This window comes from Chelmon rostratus, chromosome 17 (genome assembly GCF_017976325.1).
Source record: "Chelmon rostratus isolate fCheRos1 chromosome 17, fCheRos1.pri, whole genome shotgun sequence".
Lineage (NCBI taxonomy): Eukaryota > Metazoa > Chordata > Actinopteri > Chaetodontiformes > Chaetodontidae > Chelmon > Chelmon rostratus.
In genome coordinates, this window is record NC_055674.1 from 7,021,814 (window position 1) to 7,045,015 (window position 23,202).

A 23,202-nucleotide genomic window follows, 5' to 3' on the forward strand; every position below is an offset into this window, starting at 1 on the left:
CATGAAATACACATTTCTTCCAAGTTACAAACACTTTTTAGTTGTGTTGATTGAATTATACCAATCCACGCTCCCATTAATAGATTTTAGTTTGAAGTTTGTGCAGGCCGTTGACACTGAAATACGCAGCCAGAGAATACATTCCCGGTGTGTTTGCACAGAGGTGCACGACTGAAACGATCCAACATTTGTAATGAATTAAAAAGAAATGAGGCCAGTAATTGCAGTTAAGATTGACCCGATCTGATAAGTATGATAATGTGACATGTCATTAACAGCAGAGGCATAAGTGACAACCCTTAAGCTTCACTTATACTTTCATTAAATATTGATCTTATCTGTGCTCACTGCTGTTCCAGCCTGCAAATTACACCAGATAGATATACATTCCCATGACAGCGAAGCTGACGATAATCATCCATCTCCGCATGACATTTGGCAGAACTCTTGTTTTATGAGCTAAAGTGCCATTGTAGTGGATGAGAGAGAATAATAATGTGCAGCGTTCACGATCTCCATTGTGTTAGATCATATCTTTTCACTGTGAGGGCAGAGTGTGAGAGTTAATCCACTTCAGCCATGTCTGTCAAGGCAAAAAAGGGGGCAAATAGCCTGCATTCAATTCAAATTTCAACTCAGTAAAAGTGTTTTTTCTGCAACAAATTCTGAGATAGGAAGATTTCTGCATCAGTGTATATACAAGGTAACAGTCTGAAAAGTCACCTAATGTTTTACATGGATGCAAAATTGAGGTTAGACCTGTTTTGTTTGTTGAGTATTCTGGTCATTATTTAGCTTTTCGTAAGAGGCTGCAATCAATACGTAGTTTTCAGGTCATCAGCTTCACTTTTGGTTCACACTTGCTGCTTTCATAGGCAGCTGTTTTCAGTGAAAAAAGTTCTGAAAACACTACCTGCTCACCACTTACCGGCAGGCAGACACAGTGAGCGACTAGCTGCTGACTATGGTGGAGCAGTTACAGCTAAAAAAATATTTCTCTCAAGTAGAGACCAATAACAGAATCATATCTCCAAATGAACTATGTCGATCTTATCAGCAACTCTGCTAACAAGAAACACATCAACTTAAAAGGTGATGTGTCAAGCCCTGCACATATATCATTCTGCAGGGTTAGGGTTAGTGATGGCCAAAAATCCAACAGAAGTAACATTAAGGAAAATGCTTTTTTTTTTTTTTTTTTTAATCAGACTTGGATTTTAAGACGATCATTACGTTATCTGAGATCCAAAAACTCACATTTGAGCAGGATTTCTGATGTCCCTTTCCCTACTTTCCTCTACTTTGCAATGAACGCAAGCTCAAACACGTCCATTTCAAAGCCATCTGAAGGGCATCCCATTGGTAGCTTGCTAAACCCACAGATAACGCACATTCTGTCCCTGCTGTGGAAGGTCTGCTAATGATACGATGATTGCCATTGAAGCTGTGGATCTCCAGTGTTGCCTTGTCATCCAGGAAGCTCAAAATACCTGAGAGACCAATAAGGCCCAGCATTAGCCATTACTATTGTTGTCTTAATGCCTCCTTCAATTATCCACAAGCAGCTCTTTTGAGCAACTACTGTCAGAACCTCCCCTACCGGTTTTTCACCAATTTTGTCCCTGATTATCTGGATCAATGGGCATTAAAGGACCCAGGCAAAGACAAACACAGCAGTTTGAGGGGGTGGGAGAAGGGGGTCTACTTTCAAACAGACCAGAAATCCCTGTAACTACCTGTGTGCCAGGGACAAACGGAGATGGCTATTCAGTCGTCAGTCCCACCACACACAGTGTTTATTTAGCCACAGCTCAGACTAGACACTTTTAATCTATTTTGCTTTTCCCTGCAGAACTTGCAAACCCAAGAAATGATTTCTTTCAATCTCTGTCTGTCCGTTCTTTCCGTCACACACACACAAACAAAGAGACAGAAGTGCTAAAAGTTGTTTTTAATCTTCTGCTTATGCCGTCCACCGTTCCCTGACTGCTACTACATACATTAAAGTAATCTAAATTATTTACATTATTAATTCAACACATCATTTCAATTATGTGCATTTTGCAGAAGTACAAGAAGTACCAAAAAGCACTCATTATGCAAAATGGCCCGTTTTCAGAATAATGTATATTATGTTATTGAACTTTATGTACTTAATCTGCTGAGTATCTTGAGAAAGTCCTCTGGGAATCAAAGTTTTCTCTTATTCTATAATATTAATTTATTTGTTGGTTATATTATGTTGTTATTTATCTGAATCAGCAAGTCACCAGCCGGGCAGCTAACATTATCAAATAAATGTAGTGGAAAACAATATTGTTCTCTGTAATATGATTAAAGTAAAACTAACTCAAAATTGTGCTTGAAGACAGTACTCGAGTACATGTAATTTGCTACTTGAAACCACCGGTATTTTCAGGTAATTATATAAAAAGATGCTAAAGCTAAAAATGTTCTGTTAGCCAACTTTCACTGTAGAGTTAAAGTTCCCCTTGATGTTCTTTCACAATGTCTACAATCAAAATTATGGGTGAATCTTTGGGATTCTTTTGACAAACACAACATAAATTTAACTAAACACCAGCTTTCAGTCTCAACACCAGCTTTAAAGAAATCCAAACCCTAATGCTGACCTCTTTACTGGCTCCACTAAAGCATTAATTTAGTGTTTGAACAGGTGCACATGAAAGGGCCACAGGTGAGGGTGCTGCAGTCCTCGCTGCCTGCGGAGGAATGACCATCCTGTGACTCACCCCAGCTCTGACCAGCTGCCTCCTGCAGAGGTCCCGGGCTGATCAAAGCCGCCTCAGCCCGCCGGTTCAGCGGTGACACCACTGACAGCTGAATGTTTTCACCGCTGTCTGAGCTGACGAGCAGTCGGCGAGATGTGTTGTGAGGTGATATGTATCTGCGGATTAATTGACGCACCTGTGTTTAATTCACATCGACAGTGCTGGCGATCATCTCATCAGAGATCCATCAACACTAAGCTACAGCTGCCTTGCTCATAGAAGAACAGCGCTAATCATCTTCCTGTCCTGGCTGTTAATGTGTTGATGTGTATGCTTTGATCTGAGATGGAAAAATCCTGTAAGTGTTCGGCAACACTGACTACTGTCGACATACTTTAGAGCGATGAAAAAAATATCACCACTTATTACCGCAGTATATTATTAACAAACACATTATATAACATGGATAATAAACACAAACATCTGGCACTGAATGTTTTTACAACTTATCAGGAGAAGCTGTCCTGGGATTCAATCTGGCAACCTCTTGTTAGTAAGTGTCATAAAGTGGTAAGTTTGGTACCAAAAATGTGCCACTAATCTTAAATTCAACAAGTGTGAATTGACTGTCTGCATATTTTCCTCAGTTCTGTGCTGAAGTGTGCAGCAGTTTGTGCCTCACGTCTATTAAACTTACATTTGAGTCACAGAAGAATCAGTTTCTCTGAATGTTAGTCTGAAAAACCCAGAAGGCCATTTAACAATCTGAGCATATCAAACCACGTGGATGGAAAAAAACAGCAGGGATTTGTGTTTTAGAGAAGCTGAAGCTTAGCTGTGACTCGCATGTAACGCTAATACATGAGAAGCACAAACTGGGCCGAATGCTTAATGGGCAACTTCCTTGCATTCCTTTATTTTGCAGGATTTTGTCCCTTAAATGCACCAGATTTTTGGCCAGAAAGCATTTTCCATTTTAAATGGAATGCTCTTTCCCATTTTTTATAGGAAAAGTTCCTAAAATGTGCCTTTTTTCATTTTTTGTTGTTGTTGTTGAGCAAAAAAAGAAATAGTGCAAAAGGCATCATTCTTCCAGTACAAAAAAGCAGTGTTTATGATAAAACCAGCAGGCTAGGTGTGCACTTCGTAGATAATCACACCACATGTTCCAACATGCACGCTGTTAAAACTATTATTCAGTTTTCTGACTAATTTCTGACAGTTAACTACTGCATTGAAATCAAAAATGTCATCAGAAGGCCACAGATCAGACTGCGGTGTGTGCTGTCAACGCTTCAAATATGGCTTCAAATAAGAAGATGATATGAATATATAAGGATACGTTTAACAGGGATTAAAAGCATGACATCTGTAGTAGTTGGGGACAATAATTTAATTGTTTGTTATTCTTTAGTCAAATTATCATTACTGCTGGTTTACCTTGCTTAATATTTAATTAGTAGATGTACTGTAATGGATGTGCATGTGTACACTGCTACTTCTTGTTGATTGCTATGATCGTTGACAGACATGATCATTTTTGCACAGCGTGTCTTAGTGATGTGGAAAATAAAACATCACATCGTAAAAAAAACCCAATGCAATGAAATCAACAATAGAGTAAACATGAGGTTGTTAGGAGGGATTAAAAACATTAAGCAAATGAGCTTTCAGGTTTGTCACTAGTTTGTCAGGTGGAGTGTGTTTATCCTGGATCCCGCTGTTCAGGGTCCGCTGCCTTTGTGCTTGTTTTCATCCCACAGGACTGAACAACCTGTGTTTTCATTATGTCTCCATTATGTCTGTCTGCAATAATTTGTTGTTATATTTGGCAACTATTAAACCAGCCAGATAAGAGTTGTGCAAATCTTTAAGGTGAACGTGTCTAAACGAACGTGCACGTCTCCACGACTGAGGTCACACACGCTGAGCTCCTGTCCATCTCGCTGATTGAAATTTCAGAAGCCGAAGATGTTGCGACTTGTCCCGGGTAGGAAGAGAGAGGAAAGATCAGGGGAAACTTATTGCTATAATGTGAGAAATAGATCGATGGTGGGGAAAGTAATGATGAACACAGCAAACACTGATGGAGTAATACTGACATTCCACTGAGAGATGAATCACAGGTTGGATTTTCACCTCTGTCCTATAAACCAAGCCCTGCCGTCTGTTTGGAGGTCATGTGACTGGGAGAGGAGGGGAAGAGGATTGGAGGAGAAGAGCAGAAAGCTAAGGTGAGACCACCTCCACTACTCAAGTCTTACCTTTACTCTACAGGCAACACCAAATAGCTGCACTGAGCGCCTCAGCCACATACAGCAGCTCCAGCATCTGGTGGACGATCAGATCTGTTTTATCTTCTATTCTTTTTCGCTCTGGACGTTGGGAAGCGTTTCACCACTCCACCAGCATCCCTGTAGGAGTCAACCTGGCCCTTCTCAGTGGACTGACACTTAATACTGGACTCTTAATAGCTTGGACATGTTTGGCCCAAGGCAGCTGGTATCTACTCTCCTGCCTGCGGTTTTCCATTCACCAGCGGCTCACTTCTTCCCTGCTTTCCCAACCAGACTGGGCTCTCAACCTCACATCCTGATCCCGGGGCCTTTTATCAGCTATCAATCCTTGAGGAATTATCTGCAGCCGGAGCCATGCAAGGAAGCTTTGCTCCTGGCCACACAGGCGGTCGGGATGGGGCCGCTCACAGAGGGCACAGGTGAGTTCAAACCACGGCCACTATGGCCAAAAAGGGATTTATTGTCTAATACAGGACTTGTGCAGACAGCGGACAGCCAAACTGGCACTGTATGATCACAGTCTCTAAGACAGACAGTGAGCACCATCTGATCGCAGTGTAAATGTTTACAAAAGATTAGCTAACAGCTCGTAACTAACAATCAATTATCAAGCAGTGTTAAAGTGGGCCTAATGATTGCTGCGCTAATTATCCAATCTAGAGCCATTAGTTCGTTGTCACCCGTTGGCGATTGTGTAATTGGTGCTCGCGCCGTGCTTTCCAGATGAACAGAGGCCAGTGAAGCAGCGTCGCGCACGAGCCAACTACAGCAGCTGGCAGCTGGAGGAGCTGGAGAAGGCCTTCGAGACCACCCACTACCCAGACATCTTCATGAGGGAAGCCCTGGCCGTCAGACTGGACCTCATCGAGGCCAGAGTACAGGTAATTGGCACGCTGAGCTCCTCCTGGAAATGTTCGTACCATTCAACGAATATTAATTCTTCTGTGCAGGGTGCAAATGAATCTATTTAGGGCTCTTGTAGGTCCATGGCTACCAGCTTGTGCTGACAAACATTACTTAAATCCTAATAACTATTTCTTAATTCAATTCTTCAAGAATCAAGCTTTCAAAGGTACGAAAAATGTCACAACGCATTATATTTTGGTACAGCAATGAATATTTCAATGAATGTAAGTGTAATATATAGGTTGAAAACAACAATCACATGTCCATATGTATATTGAAAAAGTCATTTGTTTCTGTACTTGTTCCTCCTGTCCACACTGATCGTGAAGAGAGTCCTCACTTATACTGTATTTCTATACTGTAAAAGATGGGGGTCAAAATGTACTTGTTCCATCCAAAACTGCATTCAGAAGTTCAGCTGAAACCAGTATGAGGTCTCAGCGGTCTAAGTCAGTCAAATGAAGTGGGAACTTATGAGGTTAATGTATTTTTAATGCTAAATTTTTAGTGTCGTTACATCTAATCACATTAGAAATCTCTTCATGGCGAGCGTGGACAGGAGGAATGAGTGCAGCAACTTATAAGTCTTTCAGTGTAGATAAAGGCATGAAGTCAACTTATCTGTTAACCCAATCCTGAAAAAAGAGGAAGAAGCTTTTTAAATAGTGTGCAAAGAAATTTATCCAATTTTGAAACAACTTTAGCAAGAATTCTTGTCAACATTTTGTAACTATCACACAAAGTTTCTTCATATTTGCCTGATTATTTAGATTTTATTTGCACTTCGTATTCCTTCATTGTTTCCAGGTTTGGTTTCAAAACCGCCGTGCTAAGATGAGACGACAGCTGAAGCTCCAGGGCCAGCTTGCAGGGCCTTATGTAAACACAGACAATGATGAAACCTCTGAGAAAGCAAGCAGGAGTTTAAGGCAGCAGACAGAGAGCTCTGACGGCGAGCACTACGAGAGACGACAGGAAGCAGAGGAAAACTATCCATGGACAAAAGCAGCGGGTGTGGCGCTGAGCGCACGCATGCAGCCTGCGAGCCAGAGGTCGGGGAAGTGGGAGAGGCCGGAGGGGCCGAGCTCAGAGGAGCTCCGCTCCTCCAGCATCGCCACGCTGAGGGCCAAAGCCAGAGAGCATGAGGCCGAGATCCACAGCACTGTAAACATGACAGGAGGCGACACACAGTCACAAACACAGGAAGCTGATGCCATGCACAAAGATTGATTATTTTCCTCCTTCCTGTTTGTACAGATAATAACCAAAAAAACAGCCTACACGTTTTTAAAAACATCATTATCTTCATGGTAAACTCCAACTAGCATCTGCGTGACATTTTCTGGACGTTTTTTTTTTTTTTTTGTAAACAGAACTTTTTAAAAGCTCTTTTAAAGTTTGGGTGGTCGACATATATCAATGTTTTGTCTATTTTGATAAGAAAAGTGTACAAAGTTTCCGTACCCTCCATTATTTGAATTAAGTAGTTAACATCACACATGTACTGTTTATGTCTGAACGGGATCTTCATCACACCTTAAAAGTCTTTAGGTTGTCAGCACTAAATGAATGGTGCAGACTGTGTGCCGGGGCTTAAAACAGACAACAGTGACAAAATGACAAATGCTGCCCCTCTATCCTGTCAGCCTATCAGAGCACAGCTGAAATGGGATACAGTAAAATAATTTCTACATGATTTCACTAATGACAAGCTCACCCGTGACCTCTCGGGTTACCTTCGCAGACAGGCAGGATGTCTGCATGCTGCCACACGTCCTCACAGGAACCAATGGAAATAGCTGAAAAATGAAATCATCAAGAGTGAGTCTGTATAGATGATGCATTGCACTGCGTCCATTTTCTTTTAAGCTATATGCATCGAAGACATAGTGCACTGCTTTGCTTTGTTTTCGCTGACAGTGATAGAGATTCCAGAAAGAGCATGACAAGAGAAGAAAATCTGGGCGATGAGTCAAAGAGCTGCAACTGAATGTTTTAACAGTTTTGTATGTTTTATCTCCTAATAATATAGTTCTATAACCAATGATAATACTATTAGATAATACAAGTATTAGCTGGTTAAAGTGCCTGTTTTAACTGAGTGGACACATTGCATTGTTTGTGTAATTCTAGTTGAAAGCCTTCATGAGGTTTTCTACAGCCTTCTGCTTGGAAATGACACTAGCACTGTCTGTTTGCATGCATTGTCTCTCTGTTTGACCACAGGTTTGGAGTGGTGACATAGTCCTCTAACAGTGCAGTGTGACGCTGCCCCCTTCTGGGCATGAAGATGTCCTCAGACAGGACAGATGAGATGGTTCAGACAAGGCAGCATGCCGAATGTGTTCTTAAAATCCAGCCAATGTGCATATTTCCTTTTCTCTTATTAGCTGTGTGCACCACGGTGAAACATTTAAAGCCGTGTCAATCTACTTCATTTTGTTGGAGACAAATAAACAATTGATGTCTTACAGTGAATGAGGTCACTGTGGGTCGCTCGCATTTCAAGACTCAGCTCAACTCTGCTCTCACACTAGTTTCCAATGTCAGAGGTCTGAACACTCACTGATGAGGTCCCTGTCTCAAATTTTGAACTTCAGTTCAAAATGGGTCACTGAAGCACGTTGGAAGATTAGCCGTTTTGCTTTCTGTTTACGTGGAATGACTCTCCGAGCTTTCTCACAGATTTCTCAGACAAACTTTACGAGTCTAATTGTTCATACTCAGTTTGCTGTGTGAAAGTTGCTTGGAAATCAAGTGACGAGTTTCCCCTAAATTTTTTGTGGGACACCATAATATGGGCTAATTAGGTCAGAGCCCTTATATGACAATAGTTGGCCTCAATTAGTCCCCAATTAGACCCCACACAAAGATGACTGAGGTAAAAAAAAAAAAAAAAAAAAGCACAGCACAGATTCTGTTCTTGGTTCTCATGCTGCACACTGACCTCGATATGCTGGCTGAGATTGTAAGTCTGCTGTTAATTACTTCATAAATCCTACAGCATGCACCAAAAAAAGATGAATTTCATGAGGCGTTGAATGAAAATAATATTGTATATTCCATATAACCTACATGCAAACGTAAGATGAAGCTTTTGTCCTAGATTCCAACAGAAATAAAAAAAGAACAGCTGTGTGCTTTCGCAGGTTACAATACAGTGAAATACAGCCCCAAAGTGAAATATAATAAAACAGAATTAAACGTAGACATTTATTGCTTTTCAGTCTGACTTTAGAAAGGTGGATCTTGCAACTTCCAGGAATCCAGATGGCTTCTCCAGCCTGCAAGACCAGAGGTGTGTGTTTTCAACATTAAGTCTCTCTGTATGTACTCAGTTTAATATTTCATGGTGACTTCTCTGAATGACACACACAGCATATGTTACTAATTGGTGGTACTGTCTGCAGAATGAATTGTATTTTTACCTTAAATACTGGGAAACCAGCGTCAATATGTTTAGTTTGGACACAAGTGAAGTCGAGTGGTTCAAAAATAAAGCCACATCATTGATATGTTGATTGGGATCTGTGTCAGAAGTAAGTTATTTTGCAGAATTTACTCTAAACTAACAACTCTAAACGCTAGAAAAACCATGATTTACCTTTCTGGCTGACTTTAGTTCAACTGTTGCGAATGACGCTTCATCAGTCGGTGTCAATTAGTGTAATGAGCGCAGAAACACACACCACCAGCAGCTCTAACAGCAGCAGCAGCAGCTCCTCCCGGAGACCCGGCCGTCATTCAGGTGAAAGAAGGAAACAGGACGCAGCTGCAGCGCTGCAGTTCACGGCCAAATCCTGAGCAGAGCCACTTTGTTTTTATCCGTCTTTCCTCCGGCTCCTCCGCGCTGAAACCTCCGCCTGTTGCGCGCTTGGTCCGCTCTGAGTGTGCAGAGTCTCTGCGAGCATGGCTGCCATCAAGGCTTTGGAGCAGTGGTGTAAAATGCACTGTGAGGGCTACCGAGATGTGGCCATCACCAACATGACGACTTCATTCAGGAACGGATTGGCTTTTTGTGCGCTTATACACAAGTACAGACCGGACCTGATGTAAGTATCTGTGTGGTTAAAATGTATTGGAAATTCTGCTGGAGTTTGGTAGAACACTTTAACTATTATCTTTGACAAAACTGATGTGTCCTGGGGTGCCTGTCCCCTCCTGGACTAAAATTACTTTGTTTGTTTTCTCCATCTGTCTTTTAAATACTCTTTGGTGTTGACATAATGATTTTTTCTTATTTTAAAGCATGATTTTACAGTAGTTAGATGTATTTTGCCTTTATAAATGTTATTTCTAAGGAAATGCATCATGTCTTGGTTGAAAGATGTTGCCTTCAGAAATAACACTAACTTTTTAATAGCAAGTTGAGTCCTACAGCCAGTTAGAAGAAGTCTAACTTCCCTCTCTCTGTTCATTGTGTCTCTGTTCTCAGAGACTATGACTCACTCAGAAAGGAGGATGTGTTCGAGAACAACAGACTGGTAAGATGTCAAGCTGTTGACTCTTTGTCATATCGAGTGGAAGTGACTTCATGCTCAAGCTGCACAATGCAGTTTAGCATAAAACATCTACATCATTAACACCCCCCCACACACAGGCAGACACATGCAGCAGCAGCACACAGTGTTTGTTCTTGCCTTGGCATTCAATGGGTTCAATATTCAACCATTTTAACAGCGCAGCAGTTTGAGCAAAAGCCACAACCAATTTTAGAGCTCCTCTTAAACTTAAAAGTTCAGAATCTTTTTCTCTTTCCTCTGTCCACTTGGCCTCTTTTATTTTGTTAACCCATGCGCGACCTGAGCAGCACAGCCGGGACCTCTCCATTATTTAGTCTCCTTCCATCTTACCGGCTTCCTGTGAGGGTTGCAGGCCCTGCGGAGTGCTACAGTCTGCACTCTGTACGACTTCCTCTGCTGTCTTGGATGATGCTGGCAGTGTCAGCAACAAACCTGAGCTCAGGGGAGAGGCTCTCTGGGCTATTTATTTTGAATGAGGCTTGCTGTCACCTGCCACTCTAACCTCACGATGACGGTTCACTGGAAGCCGCTGCTGTTGGGTGCTTCAACGTACCACAAGAAGAAGAAGAACTTGAGAGAATGGTGTGTTTGATTGTCTAGTTTTGATCAGCGGTTGAAGATGCTCCCTGTGCTGAAACATGAGAGCGTGACCAGACCAGTAACTCACACTCTTCTATATTTCATGAATAGTGTCACGTTTCTTACAGGTTGTTATTTCAAAAGTTGTTGAATGAGAAATTGTCTCTTCGTGCTCAGTGCTTTTCTACATCAACTGACTTGGTATTTAGTAAGGCTTTGCTCTAAATTTAATGAACAAGTCCAGGCTGACCCTAAACAGTGCCCAGATACCCATCTCCCTTCATCCTTTTCCTTATCCCTGTGAGCTCAGAGGAAGTGTGCCATTCATTATACAGCCCTTTTCAGACCTCTCTGGGCCGAGCCACTGGTCTTCTATTTAAAGGAGATTGTATTGTCCTGACATTTTTACACATGCTGTAATTATAGGAGCTGACATTACTACACCCAGAATATGAATGCCCTGTTTTTATAGGGCAGAAATGCTTTGGATTTGTTTACTTGGTCCGCCATACACTGCTATTAAATGTTGCCTTGGCAGGAGTTGATGGCTGTGGGTTAAACTTTGTTTTTTCTGTCAAGGCTTTTCAGGTCGCAGAGGAGAAGTTGGGGATCCCAGCGTTGTTGGATGCAGAAGACATGGTGGCTTTAAGGATCCCAGACAGGCTGAGCATTCTTACCTATGTCTCCCAGTACTACAACTACTTCAAGGGACGGCCTCCCAGTGAGTGCATAGCTCAAATATCCTTAAAAACTGTATAGCTCTGAACCACTAAGATTTCCTTAAATTTAGAGCTTTTTCTTACATTTTTCTTTTCAGATTTAGGTTGTGGTGTATTCTTTCTCTTCCGTGCTAGAGTGTGATGTTTGACTCTGACAGTGCTTTACTCTTTCTCAGTGGGAGGTGTAAAAAGGCCAGCAGAGGGCTCCAAGGAGGAGCCATCAGAGAAGAAAAATCTCCCAGTGGTTGCCAAAACCTTTATGCCCAAAACCGCCATTGAGAATCGTTTACCTTCCACCGTCACCGCTCAGACCTCACCTAAGCCGGCCCGAGCTGCTGTTCAGGTCAGTACTAATGTCAGAAGTCATCATTACCAGTTGAAATTGTGTGTGTGTTTACAAAACATCTTTGTTATCTTACACTCTTACTTTTTAATTTATTACATTGAAAAACAAGGAGGATTTTTCAATGTAATAAATTTTCTGTGGGTTATGTAAATGTTAATAAGGTAAGTGTTGCGCCTCTTTGGATGGAGCGCTTCCTCACTGTTAGTGTCCTTTCACAGAAGGCGGTTCTGGCAGAAAACGCCAACAAACATGGCACTCTCAACAGCAAATGTGTTGCGTGCAAGGGTCACGTTCATCTGGTTGAGAGGCACTTTGTGGAAGGCAAGCTCTATCACAGAAGCTGTTTCAAGTAAGAAATTAATCTATATTCATTGACACCTTTCTGTCATGCACTGTGTTTATTGCATTCATAATTTCATGTTAATGAACCTCCACCAGATGCAGTGAATGCTCCAACGTGCTTCATGCAGGAGGCTACAAACCTGGTAAGAATCCAGACACTTATATCTGTAGCGCCCACCAGAACAGTTGCAAAGCTTCCTCCTCCGAGCCCGGGATAAAAAACGGACCCGCCGGTTCAGCTGGCCGATTAGATAGTGCCAGCCAGACCCAGCCTGCACCACGCCCCTCCTCTGTGCTGTTGGCCCCACTGAATATTATTGTGAAGCCAGTCGGTCCTACTCCATCCGCTAAGTCCTGGACGGCCTCAGCCCAGAAGACGCAGTCGGCCCGGCAGAGGTTTTTCCAGGCTGCGCAGCCAGTCACAGAGGCCCCAACAGGTAACAGAAAGTCCACAGAGCTCTCAAGTGTTTTAGGAAGGCCAAAGGTCCAACTGAGTCCTGATGATGAGAAGAGCAGAGCCAGGACCACAGTTGGAAAGAAATTGGCTGAAGAAAACTGCAATAACAACAACAAACGGCCGTTCACCATCCGATCAGCAGAGAGGCGGTGAGTGTTGCTCTGCGTGCTGTCTGCGGCCACAAATGGCGTCTCTATAACAATATGTGGATATTTCTAATCCTTTCCACTGACTGTATGGTTTTGCAACAACTTTTGTTATTAAGACTGATGGTGAGGGCTTTCCTCTCTCAGGTTTGGAGACGAGCCAAGTTCAGCTGGCGGCCCCGGTTTGAGAAAGGACAAACTCAGCCAAGACCCAGCAGGAAACTGGGCAGGACAGCCCTCCACCAGCCAGACAAACAATAAGGAATCGCCATGTCTGAAGGCCATCAACAAAGACAACACAAGGCTAACAACTGTACACACAACCGCCAAAGGCAAGCGCCGCTAAATTTATTTCAGCTGTTCAGTCTTGATCCATTATTTGACATCTAGCCAACATCCAACCCCCACCTCCCCCGTATTGTCTCTGTCTGTCTCAGAACGCATTCATAGAAAACAAAGCCCTTTTGTCATTTTTGCCCTATTTACACAGCCAGTGCATTAAGCATGATGGTTGCTCAGTGTTGGAGCTGACATTTTAATTTCTGCCTCACAGTTGTAATGAACTTTTGTAGTTGAACTGTCATTCTCAGTGGATGGATGTGCGGCATCTTGACAGTCGGTCGCTTTTCAGACAAAAACACAATTACTGCTGGTTTTTAACATCATATTATCATATTTGATAGAAGTATCCTTATCATGGGAAGTAATTATGCTGCCTGCTAATAAGGACCACATATTGATCGTGGATGTTACTGCAACTTGTTTTGGAAATCAAAATCAGCTCTTGTCAAAGTTAAGAGTTTGTGCATTTAGTACAGCTTTGCAGGTGAAGATCAGTTAGCGCGTTGTTGTGAGAGATAATGAAACCAGTAGCTGCACTCATTATCAGCTGTGCAGGTGAGAGTTGACCGCTTTGAGTGCTCACTTCATCGCTGAAGCAGATGTGTCTCCCATTTTGAAATTAAGAATGATTTCAACCATTGTGACAGATGAAGTAGTAATAAGCTTCCCTTCTCCGTCTGAATCATCTGTCTGCAGATCCAGTCTACAAGTGGCAATCAAAGCTGAAACCTTTGAAAACCGAGCTCGTTCTGAAGTGAGTATCCCCAGTCATCATGATACTCACCATTACCTCATAACTCGCATAAGTGGGTAGGTCACACAGGTGGATGTGCATGTCTTTTAACATCCCTGACCATTCAGCTTATTCACTCTCCAGAATGCAGAATCCTCGAGCTTCGTCCATCTCTGTTAATATTGACTGGCTCAGAGTGCAGCCGCTAGCTCTGTCCCCCATGCTAACAAGCCCCAAGGAGTGCCAGGCCTGAACTTTTCCTCCTCTAACGCTAGATTCTCTCATTTCTAACCCCTGCTGATGATTCCTTCATTGTTTTCAACACCTTTAAAGTACAAATTAAAGGTGAGGCCTTTTCTTATTTTTTCATTCTTCATGTTCAGCCTGCAGGCGTATTACATCTTTGTCTCATAAATGCTGTACTTTTTTAAATGGTGAGACACTCAGAGAATCTTTTCGTTGTGTCTTTGTTGCAGAGAGAATGAAGCCAGTACTGAGCAACAGAAGGCTGCAGTCATGACTTCCTCTAATATCTCCATCAGTACAACCAGACCTCCCTCAGCTCCGACACCTGCAGTACCTCCGGTTAGCCTTGCTGTGTTTGATCCTGCAAACTTTAAGAAAGTCTCTCCCCAGAAACCTCCATTTGGCTCTGGAGACCTGGGTGAGTCAATTCTGTACATTATAATAAGAAACTTTTGTTTACTAATAGTCAATTTGTATAAGTTGCAATGAAAAAGCTCAATGACAAATGACACAGTGCTGTTTGATTAAGCCAATACGATGCATTGAAGCATAGATTATTAAGATGTGTTTAAAGTTACCATCTGTAATTGCTCGGTCTGTGTGTTGAATAAGACTATTTTCAAATGCAAGCCCAGTATTCACTCCTTGAATTCAGCTCTGTTTTCCATCTCTACCAACTCCAGAGGGAAATATCTGGCGCTTTAGCTGCTAAATGCTCAACCATGTCCACCAGCTAGTCTCTAACTGTGTCTGTCTTCAGTTTTATGCTGAGCAAGTGGTGGACAGTTGGGTTTTAGGAGCTTTTTCGCTATGAAACTGACACTGTGAGAGCAGCAAGAGTGAACCATAACAGTAAAGTTGCGGGCTGGATAGATCAACAATGAGCTTTAACTCTGAAGTTGTTTGACTTCACCCTCTGAGGACCATGCATGCTTGTGCAAAGTTTGATGGCAATCTATTCAGATATTGTTGAGACGTTTTATATACTGCACCGAAGCGGTGACCCGACCACCAGACAGAACGACATTGCCATCCTGCCACAACGCTAGAACGGCTAGAAATTCACTCACACACAGATTCCCAGACATGCTGCCCCATGTTTTGAGATTCTTTCTGTTTTAGCAGAAAACAGAAAAAGATGTTAGCAGATTTTACTCTCTGCATACCTACGGCATGTAAACCTTCCCATCCAAATTATAGGTTTTAAACATGGGAGTCACTCGTCTGTGAAACCCCCACCCAGACGGCCAGCTGTGGAATCTATTAGCACTCCGACCGCCCCAGCCAATCACGGAAATCCACCAGGTTGATTAAAAATATCATCATCAAAGCCACACATACATGGCCTCAGCCATCTTGTTGATTTCATATGAGCAGTCATTTTCCACTGAAAATAAATCAGGTGAAGTCATATGTGACAATGCTTTTCTGAAAAGCTGCCATGAAAGGACTATCTAATCCTATTTTATCTACCTCTTAGGCGCTAAAAAGGGAAAGTATTTGTCACCCACCAACGCCTCCAGGACTGAAATGAGGTCACCCTCTGTAAGTTCCCTCCATTAAGTCTCTTAAGAGATTAATTAACAGCTCTACAAATATGCTTTCATTACATTTCCAGTAAAAAAACTGGACGACCTTCTTTACATTTAAGTGGCCAAAGTCGGAATTTTCAAATTATAGTTATCTATACTTGACTGTGACTCTTAAGTTCTTTTGTTTTATATCAGGTGAAGTCTTATCATGTTCCAGTGGAGCAGATTGAGAGGGAGCTGAATGATATTGAGACAAACTTGGCTCAGCTGGAGAAGGAGGGCGTGGAGCTGGAGAAGAAACTCCGCAGCTGTGAGGAAGGTACTTTTTGTCCTGTCACTCTTCCCGATGCAAGCTCATTTTCGCCACTGACTTTCTTTTCCTTGCATGGACGTGCAAATAAAATTGAATTTTGACATGCCGGAAACAGTCTGTGCAATTTTGAAACAGTCCCTCAGAAAGCATCATCTGAGGCAGGGGGTGCCTCCGTTAGGCTGTCTTGCAGTGAATAACCTCCACACAAACTCTCATATTTTATTGTATTTGTGCAAACTGCTGAATCCCTCTGCTGCTTCAGTGAGCGTCCTTGGTGCAGAGGTGTGTGTCCTGGCTGCTTCACACGGGACACACACATTCACTCACCGTCAGCTGGAGCTTCATGTGTGTGTGCGTGTGTGTGTTGGGGGGGATTTACCTGCCATTTCTATTACTGTTTCTGCAGCCAAATGAGGTGAGAGGCACAGACAGCCCACAGGGATGTTGCTTCTCTTTTGAGGTAGTGGGGGTAGGGGGCCTGATTGCTTTGCTCAAGGTCAACATGACTTGGGTATAGTAATATATATGCTGGTCGATTGCGTACTTTCTTTCCTAGGCGCCACCCAGGAAGCCTGAGCATGCAATCGCTTGGCCAGAATTTGACATCAATTGCACACCACCTAGGAGATCATCAACTTCTCAACTGGAATTTGTCGCTGTAAAAAATAAAACCCTGGCACTCTAGTTGAATTCAGAATAAAATCACGTTTGTTCTGGTGATGGCAGGATGTAGACCGTCTTGTCGTCAGTCCCTGTCCCAATCAGCTCAAATACTCACTCTAAAAAAATCTATTGATCCACCTTCAGTAATCCGCTTGGTGAAGTGGAAAATGTGTTGCAGTGCATATCATAATACTGCAGTGGACGAAAAGGAGTCCCTGAACCATGAATGCTGCTTTTAGGAAAATATTCACCAGCCTTTAACATTTTAAATTTGTATATTAATCACTGTCTTTGTCAGAGCTGCTGTTCAGTATTTGGCAAGGACTTTTTTGAGTGTGATTCCTTCCTGTAGAGTCCAAAACATGTTAAAAAAAAAAAAAGGCTAATCCCTGCTGGATTTTTGCTAAATCATTATTAAATAAGAGATGAAGACAAATCTGCACTTCATGTATTCCCTCTGTGTTGCTCTACATCCCTGGCATGTTAAAACTTGCACATTAAGACTGTTTGGGACTAGCAGTTACATAAAAGATTATATTATATGCTGGTGCCTGTTGACCATACCTTTGTTTACATGTTTAAAGTGTCAGGCTGTAAGACACACCTAAGCTGCAGGGCTATGTATTATTGGCTGCTACAGTCCTTTAAGTGAAGTGTTGACATGGTCCCAGGAGGTGAGTCACCCTCCATCTCAACAAACCTGCACCCTGCTGCTGCACACCAGCCAAATTATGCAAAGACCTCATTTCTTATTGCACTTAATTGTTTTATTGTGTAACTAATGCAGTCATATGAAAACAATGAGTCGATAAAATGAGCCATTCAATAAGATGATATAAAATATAAAAAAATAAGCGAAATATATAATGTTGAAAACAGAATTATTCTACAGCTCTTTAATCTCACTCACTGCATTATTTGACTCCAGAAGAGCACAGAGCTCTCTGAGCGCCTTCTTTGAGCGCGATTTCTCTGTGCAGGATTTTATTTACTGTTTTTACGAAAACACTGAGTTGCTTTAAACTGTACGAGTTAGCCAGAGCTGATAATAAATGTAAGTTTTAAACCTTTTTAAATAGTCTCTAGTCTTTATAAGTGTTGTACAATACTTAAAATTCACTGATGAGGATTGGTTCATGAACCTTTGCCCAACATGTTCACATCAGTGCTTATACATTACACTGTGATGAAGATTATACTAAATCTCATTAATATAAGCTTCTGTTTTGCAGCCATATTTATAAGGTTTGGTGATGTGTCTTTCAGAGGGAGAGGGAGACATATTGATGGACCCACTGATGGTTGACTGGTTCAACCTCATTCGAAAAAAGCAGATGTACATTAGAAAGGAATCAGAGCTTGTTTACACGTGAGTGCGCCTTGTTATATGACCTAAGATGAACAGGGAGATTAAATGTGAGATGTTAAATAACCCCTCATGCATTATTGTGTCTGAACTAACTTGTTTTTGTTTGGTTTTTTGGTTGTAAATGTTTACCTCAAAACTCCAGTTTATTTTTTACTTTGTGCCATAAAAGCTATTTTTGTTTTTAATATTACCACTCCATGCCTGGAAATATTTTCCTCTGTGAGAATGAAGCCTTCTGCTCTTGTCGTCATTCAGACTCACCCATTGTCAAACCAAATATATTTGTTCAAGATTGTTTGCAGTTATGCAAAAGATGTGATGTGCATAATCGATCAGATTTAGCCTTTTTGTGATGTTATTAATGATTGCATGTCTCAGAGCCAGGACTCAGGAGCTGGAGCAGCAGCAGCCAGGTGTGGAGGGGGAACTTCGCAGGCTGCTGGAGAAGCCAGGTAAGAGATCACATGCTCTCATCTCTCTTACTGTCTTTTTCCCAGACTGATGTCTGTCAACTTGGTCTCACAGATCATTTGAAGTCCAGAGAGGAGCAACAGCGGGAGAAGAAGCTGATGCAGAGGCTGGTGGAGATCGTAGACGGCAGAAATGCGATTGTGGAGGGTTTGGATGAAGACAGGTTGAGGTAACACAGTGCATCTTATAGTTAATTTTAGTGATCACTAATGCAGAGTAGTGCACTTAATATTATTCCTTGGTATGCAAACACAATGAAATACTAAACTAGAGTAATTATTGATAAATTTCAGAGAAGTCGAGGAGGATCAGCAGTTGAATGAAATGATGCAAAATCTTGGTAAGTATTGTGTAAAATACCTTTATTTTAGATGAGGCTTTCCAATTTGAATGCATCATTCTAATATACACTATTTTTGGTGAATAGGAGTAAAGAAAGCCAAAAATAAAAGGAAATCCTCCATCTCAAAACTGTTCAGGCGGAGAAGTAAAAGACGAGTGGAATGATCCTCAAAAGCACTTTTTACTAAACTTTCATACAGAACTGAAAGTCATCCTTTTCTTATTTTCTTTATTATTATTATTAACCCTTTTTAAAAATTCTAAGGATTTTATATTTAAATAATGCAGCATATAGTGTGCTAATAAGAGGGCAGATGAAGAGATGTCAAATTACGAAGCATAATATGGATCAAGTTATGTATTTGTAGTTTTGCAATATTTCAAAATAAATGTTCACTTAAAATGTTATTTTTGTTCCATGCTCACCTTCAGCTCTGTTTGCTGTCACTTAAGTGAAGTTATTTCTAAATAGCTTGTAATTCACCCTTTGCTTTTTTCACATGAAGTATTTTTTTACAGTAGTTTTTCACAGTTTTTTCAAAAGGTGCTTAATTATGTGGCAAATACAGCCGCGAGCGTTTCACTTATATTGATTACACCACAGTACACGAGTGTCACAAGAGAAAATGCCATCATTCATGGATATGTTTGTTATGTGAAGATATCATATATTTATTCAATGATGTACCTAACTCATACATTTAGCAAATCAACCTGCACTGGTCAAAGAAATTGGATTTTAGGTGTTAAAAACAGAAACTATCATGATTTACAAATTACAGAGTGAACACTGGCTGTTCCACATGCAAATAGGAATGAGCAGAATAAATGTGTAATCCTTCAACAGTCTTGATCCAAAATGAAATTATTTCAGTATTTATTTAATAATGGATTTTAGCAAATTTCCTGTAAGGATATTAGCAGGAGAAAAAGCCTTGACAATTAAGTTTTGAATGGCTGTGGAGTGTAAAATGGAGAGCCACACATGTTGAGCTGCCTTGTTGCAGACTGTAGTTCCTCTCTCTCACTGTACTGTAGGTGGCAGCCTGGGTATGCTGTATCACAAGCAGAGAACTTGGAAATCCAATTTGCCACAGTAGGGACAGTTAATTTCTTTGCTAATTTTATAAATGCTGCAAAAATGTTCAGCTGTGCTGATGCAATAATGTTATGTGAAAGAGGATTAGGTAGAGCAGTAGCTTATGGCCGGGGAAGGCTTATAAACTATAGGTTGTATTGAGCTCTTTATCTTCAAACCGGGTTTAATTAAACATTACTCTTTACTTATATCTGCATCAGAAATGCTCCGTACCTGAGCTATTAAAATGTTCGAACGATGTGTGGAGTCTCTCATGTGTGAAAATGGCGAATGTACTGTAATGTTGCATTTGAAATGTTACTGAATGGTATGTGCTTGTACTCTTATTTATAGTATTTTTAAACTAAATCTGTTGTCCAATAAATCGTTTGAAGATTAGTGTGTATGAGAGGGTGAATTATTTGCTTAATAACCACCTCCTTTGGCGCACTTCTTTCTATTTAACCACATCCCTGAACTTTTTTATCACTCCACTTCCCATGTTACAAGCTTCAGCAATGACTGTTGATCCAACAACTGCCAAGATCAGACGTTGCTTTCAGTGAGAAACCAACAATGCTGTGACTGCTTCGCACTAAAGCTCCGCAGTAATCACAGAGCTGCATCAATGCATGCTTTTAATAAGGTTTTTTTTTTTTTATTTTTAGGATGGCATTGAGATAATTCACTGGCGTCAATATGTTGCAGCTACTTATAAACTACATATCCCTCATTTTGAGATGCATGAAATTGTGATCATGAACTTGGAACACAATCTTTCTAGCTGAGCAGAGTTGGGGATGATATTGGTACAAAATGCCATGCGTGATGTGGGTGACAGTCGAGACTGAATGTGTGATATTAGAGTTAATTAAAGCTTTGCGCCCCATCTACTGCAAATGCTTGCACTTCTGCAATTAAGAATCAAAGGCGAGGGCTTAGTGTCAGGGGGGTGTCTAATACATGGTTTTAACAGGAATGGGACCTGATTTGCCAAGCTCCTAGCGACAAGCATTAACAACAGCCTCAAATTAGAGGGACATTAATATTCATAAGTAAAACAATTCATCCTGTGAATGTGTGATGAAATGGAATCCTCTGAGGTGAGCTCTTGTGTCCAGGCTGCCATCGTTCATTAAAATATGCCATTACCCATGAAGTGCTTAATCTTTATGAAAGGGTGGTAAAATCTGTTTGAACTGCTCCGACAGAAAGGTGGAAATTGTAATATTGTTCAGCACCTTACATTATGTTAATCCTGTGCATTTTTTTTAAATGCGATGATGTCAGGCGGTATAGGTTTCTATATGTCTCATTAGCTGAATTGTTCAGGCTTCCTGGATGAAAATGTACAATGTATAATCTTTGCTTGTGCACATTGATATTAGTCTGTTATTCTATTAATAAGACGTGAGTGCTTTGTGATGTTTTAGGTTAGCTGTTGTACGCTGCCACTTGCAACACAATCTAAATTGTGTGTGTATGTGTGTTTGCATGCGTGCATGTGTGTGTGTGTGTGTCTCGTCTTATTCCAGTCCCTGCCAGAGTCTCTGCCACTAGCCTGTAATTATGATCCTCGAGGTAATTTTATCAGGCTCATTAGCTCTGATGAGTAAACGAGAAGCGTGCCTCTAATTTATTGGCCATCCAGGCTGGAGACTTAATTCTCATCAGAGAGATCATAATATTTGTACAGAGAGACAGATATACAGTACATATACTCACTCACAAGGCTCCTAGACCAACACTGAGGCCGAGACTTTTGTGACTTAAAGCTAGTAATTACACTCAAAACATGACGTCTGTTTGGATAATTGGGCACATGCTAAAATAATTTCAATACAAGTCATTCTGATGAGCAGGGCAACAAAATGTCTCTTTTTGATTCAGACATGATTTCAAATGAAAGCTATTGTTTGTATTCTGCAGAGTCTTGTGACTTTATCTTCCTGCACAAAATTAGATTCTCAGACCTCTGCAAACAAAATTGCATTGTTTTGTTCCCTGTTCAATAGAGATGATCCATTTTCTGTGTCAGAGAATGTGTTAAGGGAGCGGGGTAAATATGCTCACAATTTCAGTGTGTAGAAATTTGCATTGAGGGGAAATTATGCATGCTGGCTAGTGGAAATGAAATGTATAAAGTGCATGACTGGTAGACTTGACAAGTGCAGCTTTCATCCATCTCAAATGAATAATTTTCACTTCCCTTAAACATCCTTAATCCAACCATGTTATCAGCGGGCATGCAGGATTCTGCCAGACTTTCTCCTTAACGGCACAGCAACTTTCAACTTGCCTGAGATGCTGCACTGCAGTTGCTTACCACATGGTCTTAGGGACTCACTCTTATCCTTTCCTGCTGGTTTTGTGGATCAGTAAAATTCCTTCAAAACACAATATATACATAACGTAAGTCTTAATAGATAGCAGAATGTCTCACTCTACCCTCCTCTGTGCTGCCTCAGAGGTCGACTTAATGCACTGTATTTTACCTCTGATTCACATTGGCAGAGAACTCAGAGGATGGTGTCTAAAAAACCTATTTGCTCGGTGGCCCTTTGTCCTCTATTTCAAATTTCAGTGACAGACCCTTTCATGCTAGTATAACGTGGTTTGGAAATTCCTATGGCCGTAAAGGGATAGAGCAGGATATTCATGGTAAATTACTCATTTACAGCCCAGCATTCAGCAGTTTGACTTGTTATTTTGGGAACATTACCTTGTCTTCTTCACTGAAATGCACACTTATGATGACACTGTATTGTGGCAAATACCTCCCTCTACATCCCAGTCATTTTGCTTTATGTACTGTTTTCTAAATACTGCTGACAATAAACAATTAAATGTGTAATTGGTGTTTATGCTGCTAATCCCTGTGATAGCCTCTAATATGAAGGGGTTACCTGGCTATTTTCAATATCCACTTTCACAGAAGCCTCAGTTAGCGATAAGAATATTAACCTCATCAGTTTCAGGTAACTTTCAACGCTTTAACATCTTGTCTTAAAGACCTACGTGTTAGCAGGAGTCTCAGCCTTGGCATTTAGTGACATTTTAAGCCTT

At 41.2% G+C, this 23,202-nt stretch overlaps 2 protein-coding genes across 2 annotated transcripts; both read left to right on the plus strand.

Annotated features, from left to right (window-relative positions):
* The first annotated feature begins 5,213 nt into the window (after positions 1-5,213).
* si:dkey-43p13.5 (homeobox protein unc-4) lies at positions 5,214-7,165 on the plus strand. The gene is made up of 3 exons (XM_041956427.1): positions 5,214-5,448; positions 5,753-5,910; positions 6,743-7,165. The coding sequence occupies exons 1-3, from the start codon at positions 5,214-5,216 to the stop codon at positions 7,163-7,165; spliced, it is 816 nt and encodes a 271-aa protein (XP_041812361.1).
* A 2,679-nt stretch (positions 7,166-9,844) lies between these two features.
* On the plus strand, positions 9,845-20,436 carry micall2a (mical-like 2a). The gene is made up of 17 exons (XM_041957379.1): positions 9,845-9,987; positions 10,371-10,419; positions 11,617-11,758; positions 11,933-12,099; positions 12,321-12,451; positions 12,541-13,050; positions 13,195-13,379; positions 14,086-14,143; positions 14,599-14,786; positions 15,569-15,673; positions 15,849-15,913; positions 16,096-16,219; positions 18,143-18,245; positions 18,624-18,697; positions 18,771-18,885; positions 19,010-19,056; positions 19,144-20,436. Exons 1-17 carry the CDS (start codon positions 9,845-9,847, stop codon positions 19,221-19,223), a joined length of 2,286 nt encoding a protein of 761 aa, XP_041813313.1. The 3' UTR covers positions 19,224-20,436.
* The last annotated feature ends 2,766 nt before the right edge of the window (positions 20,437-23,202 follow it).

Excerpts from the sequence above, each read along its gene's own strand:
- si:dkey-43p13.5 (XM_041956427.1), top strand. The coding sequence starts at position 5,214 with ATGTTTGGCCCAAGGCAGCTGGTATCTACTCTCCTGCCTGCGGTTTTC. Across the intron at positions 5,449-5,752 it reads GCCGCTCACAGAGGGCACAG|ATGAACAGAGGCCAGTGAAG; the intron begins GTGAGTTCAAAC and ends CGTGCTTTCCAG. Across the intron at positions 5,911-6,742 it reads TCATCGAGGCCAGAGTACAG|GTTTGGTTTCAAAACCGCCG; the intron begins GTAATTGGCACG and ends CATTGTTTCCAG.
- micall2a (XM_041957379.1), top strand. The coding sequence starts at position 9,845 with ATGGCTGCCATCAAGGCTTTGGAGCAGTGGTGTAAAATGCACTGTGAG. Across the intron at positions 10,420-11,616 it reads TGTTCGAGAACAACAGACTG|GCTTTTCAGGTCGCAGAGGA; the intron begins GTAAGATGTCAA and ends TTTTCTGTCAAG. Across the intron at positions 13,051-13,194 it reads ATCCGATCAGCAGAGAGGCG|GTTTGGAGACGAGCCAAGTT; the intron begins GTGAGTGTTGCT and ends TTCCTCTCTCAG.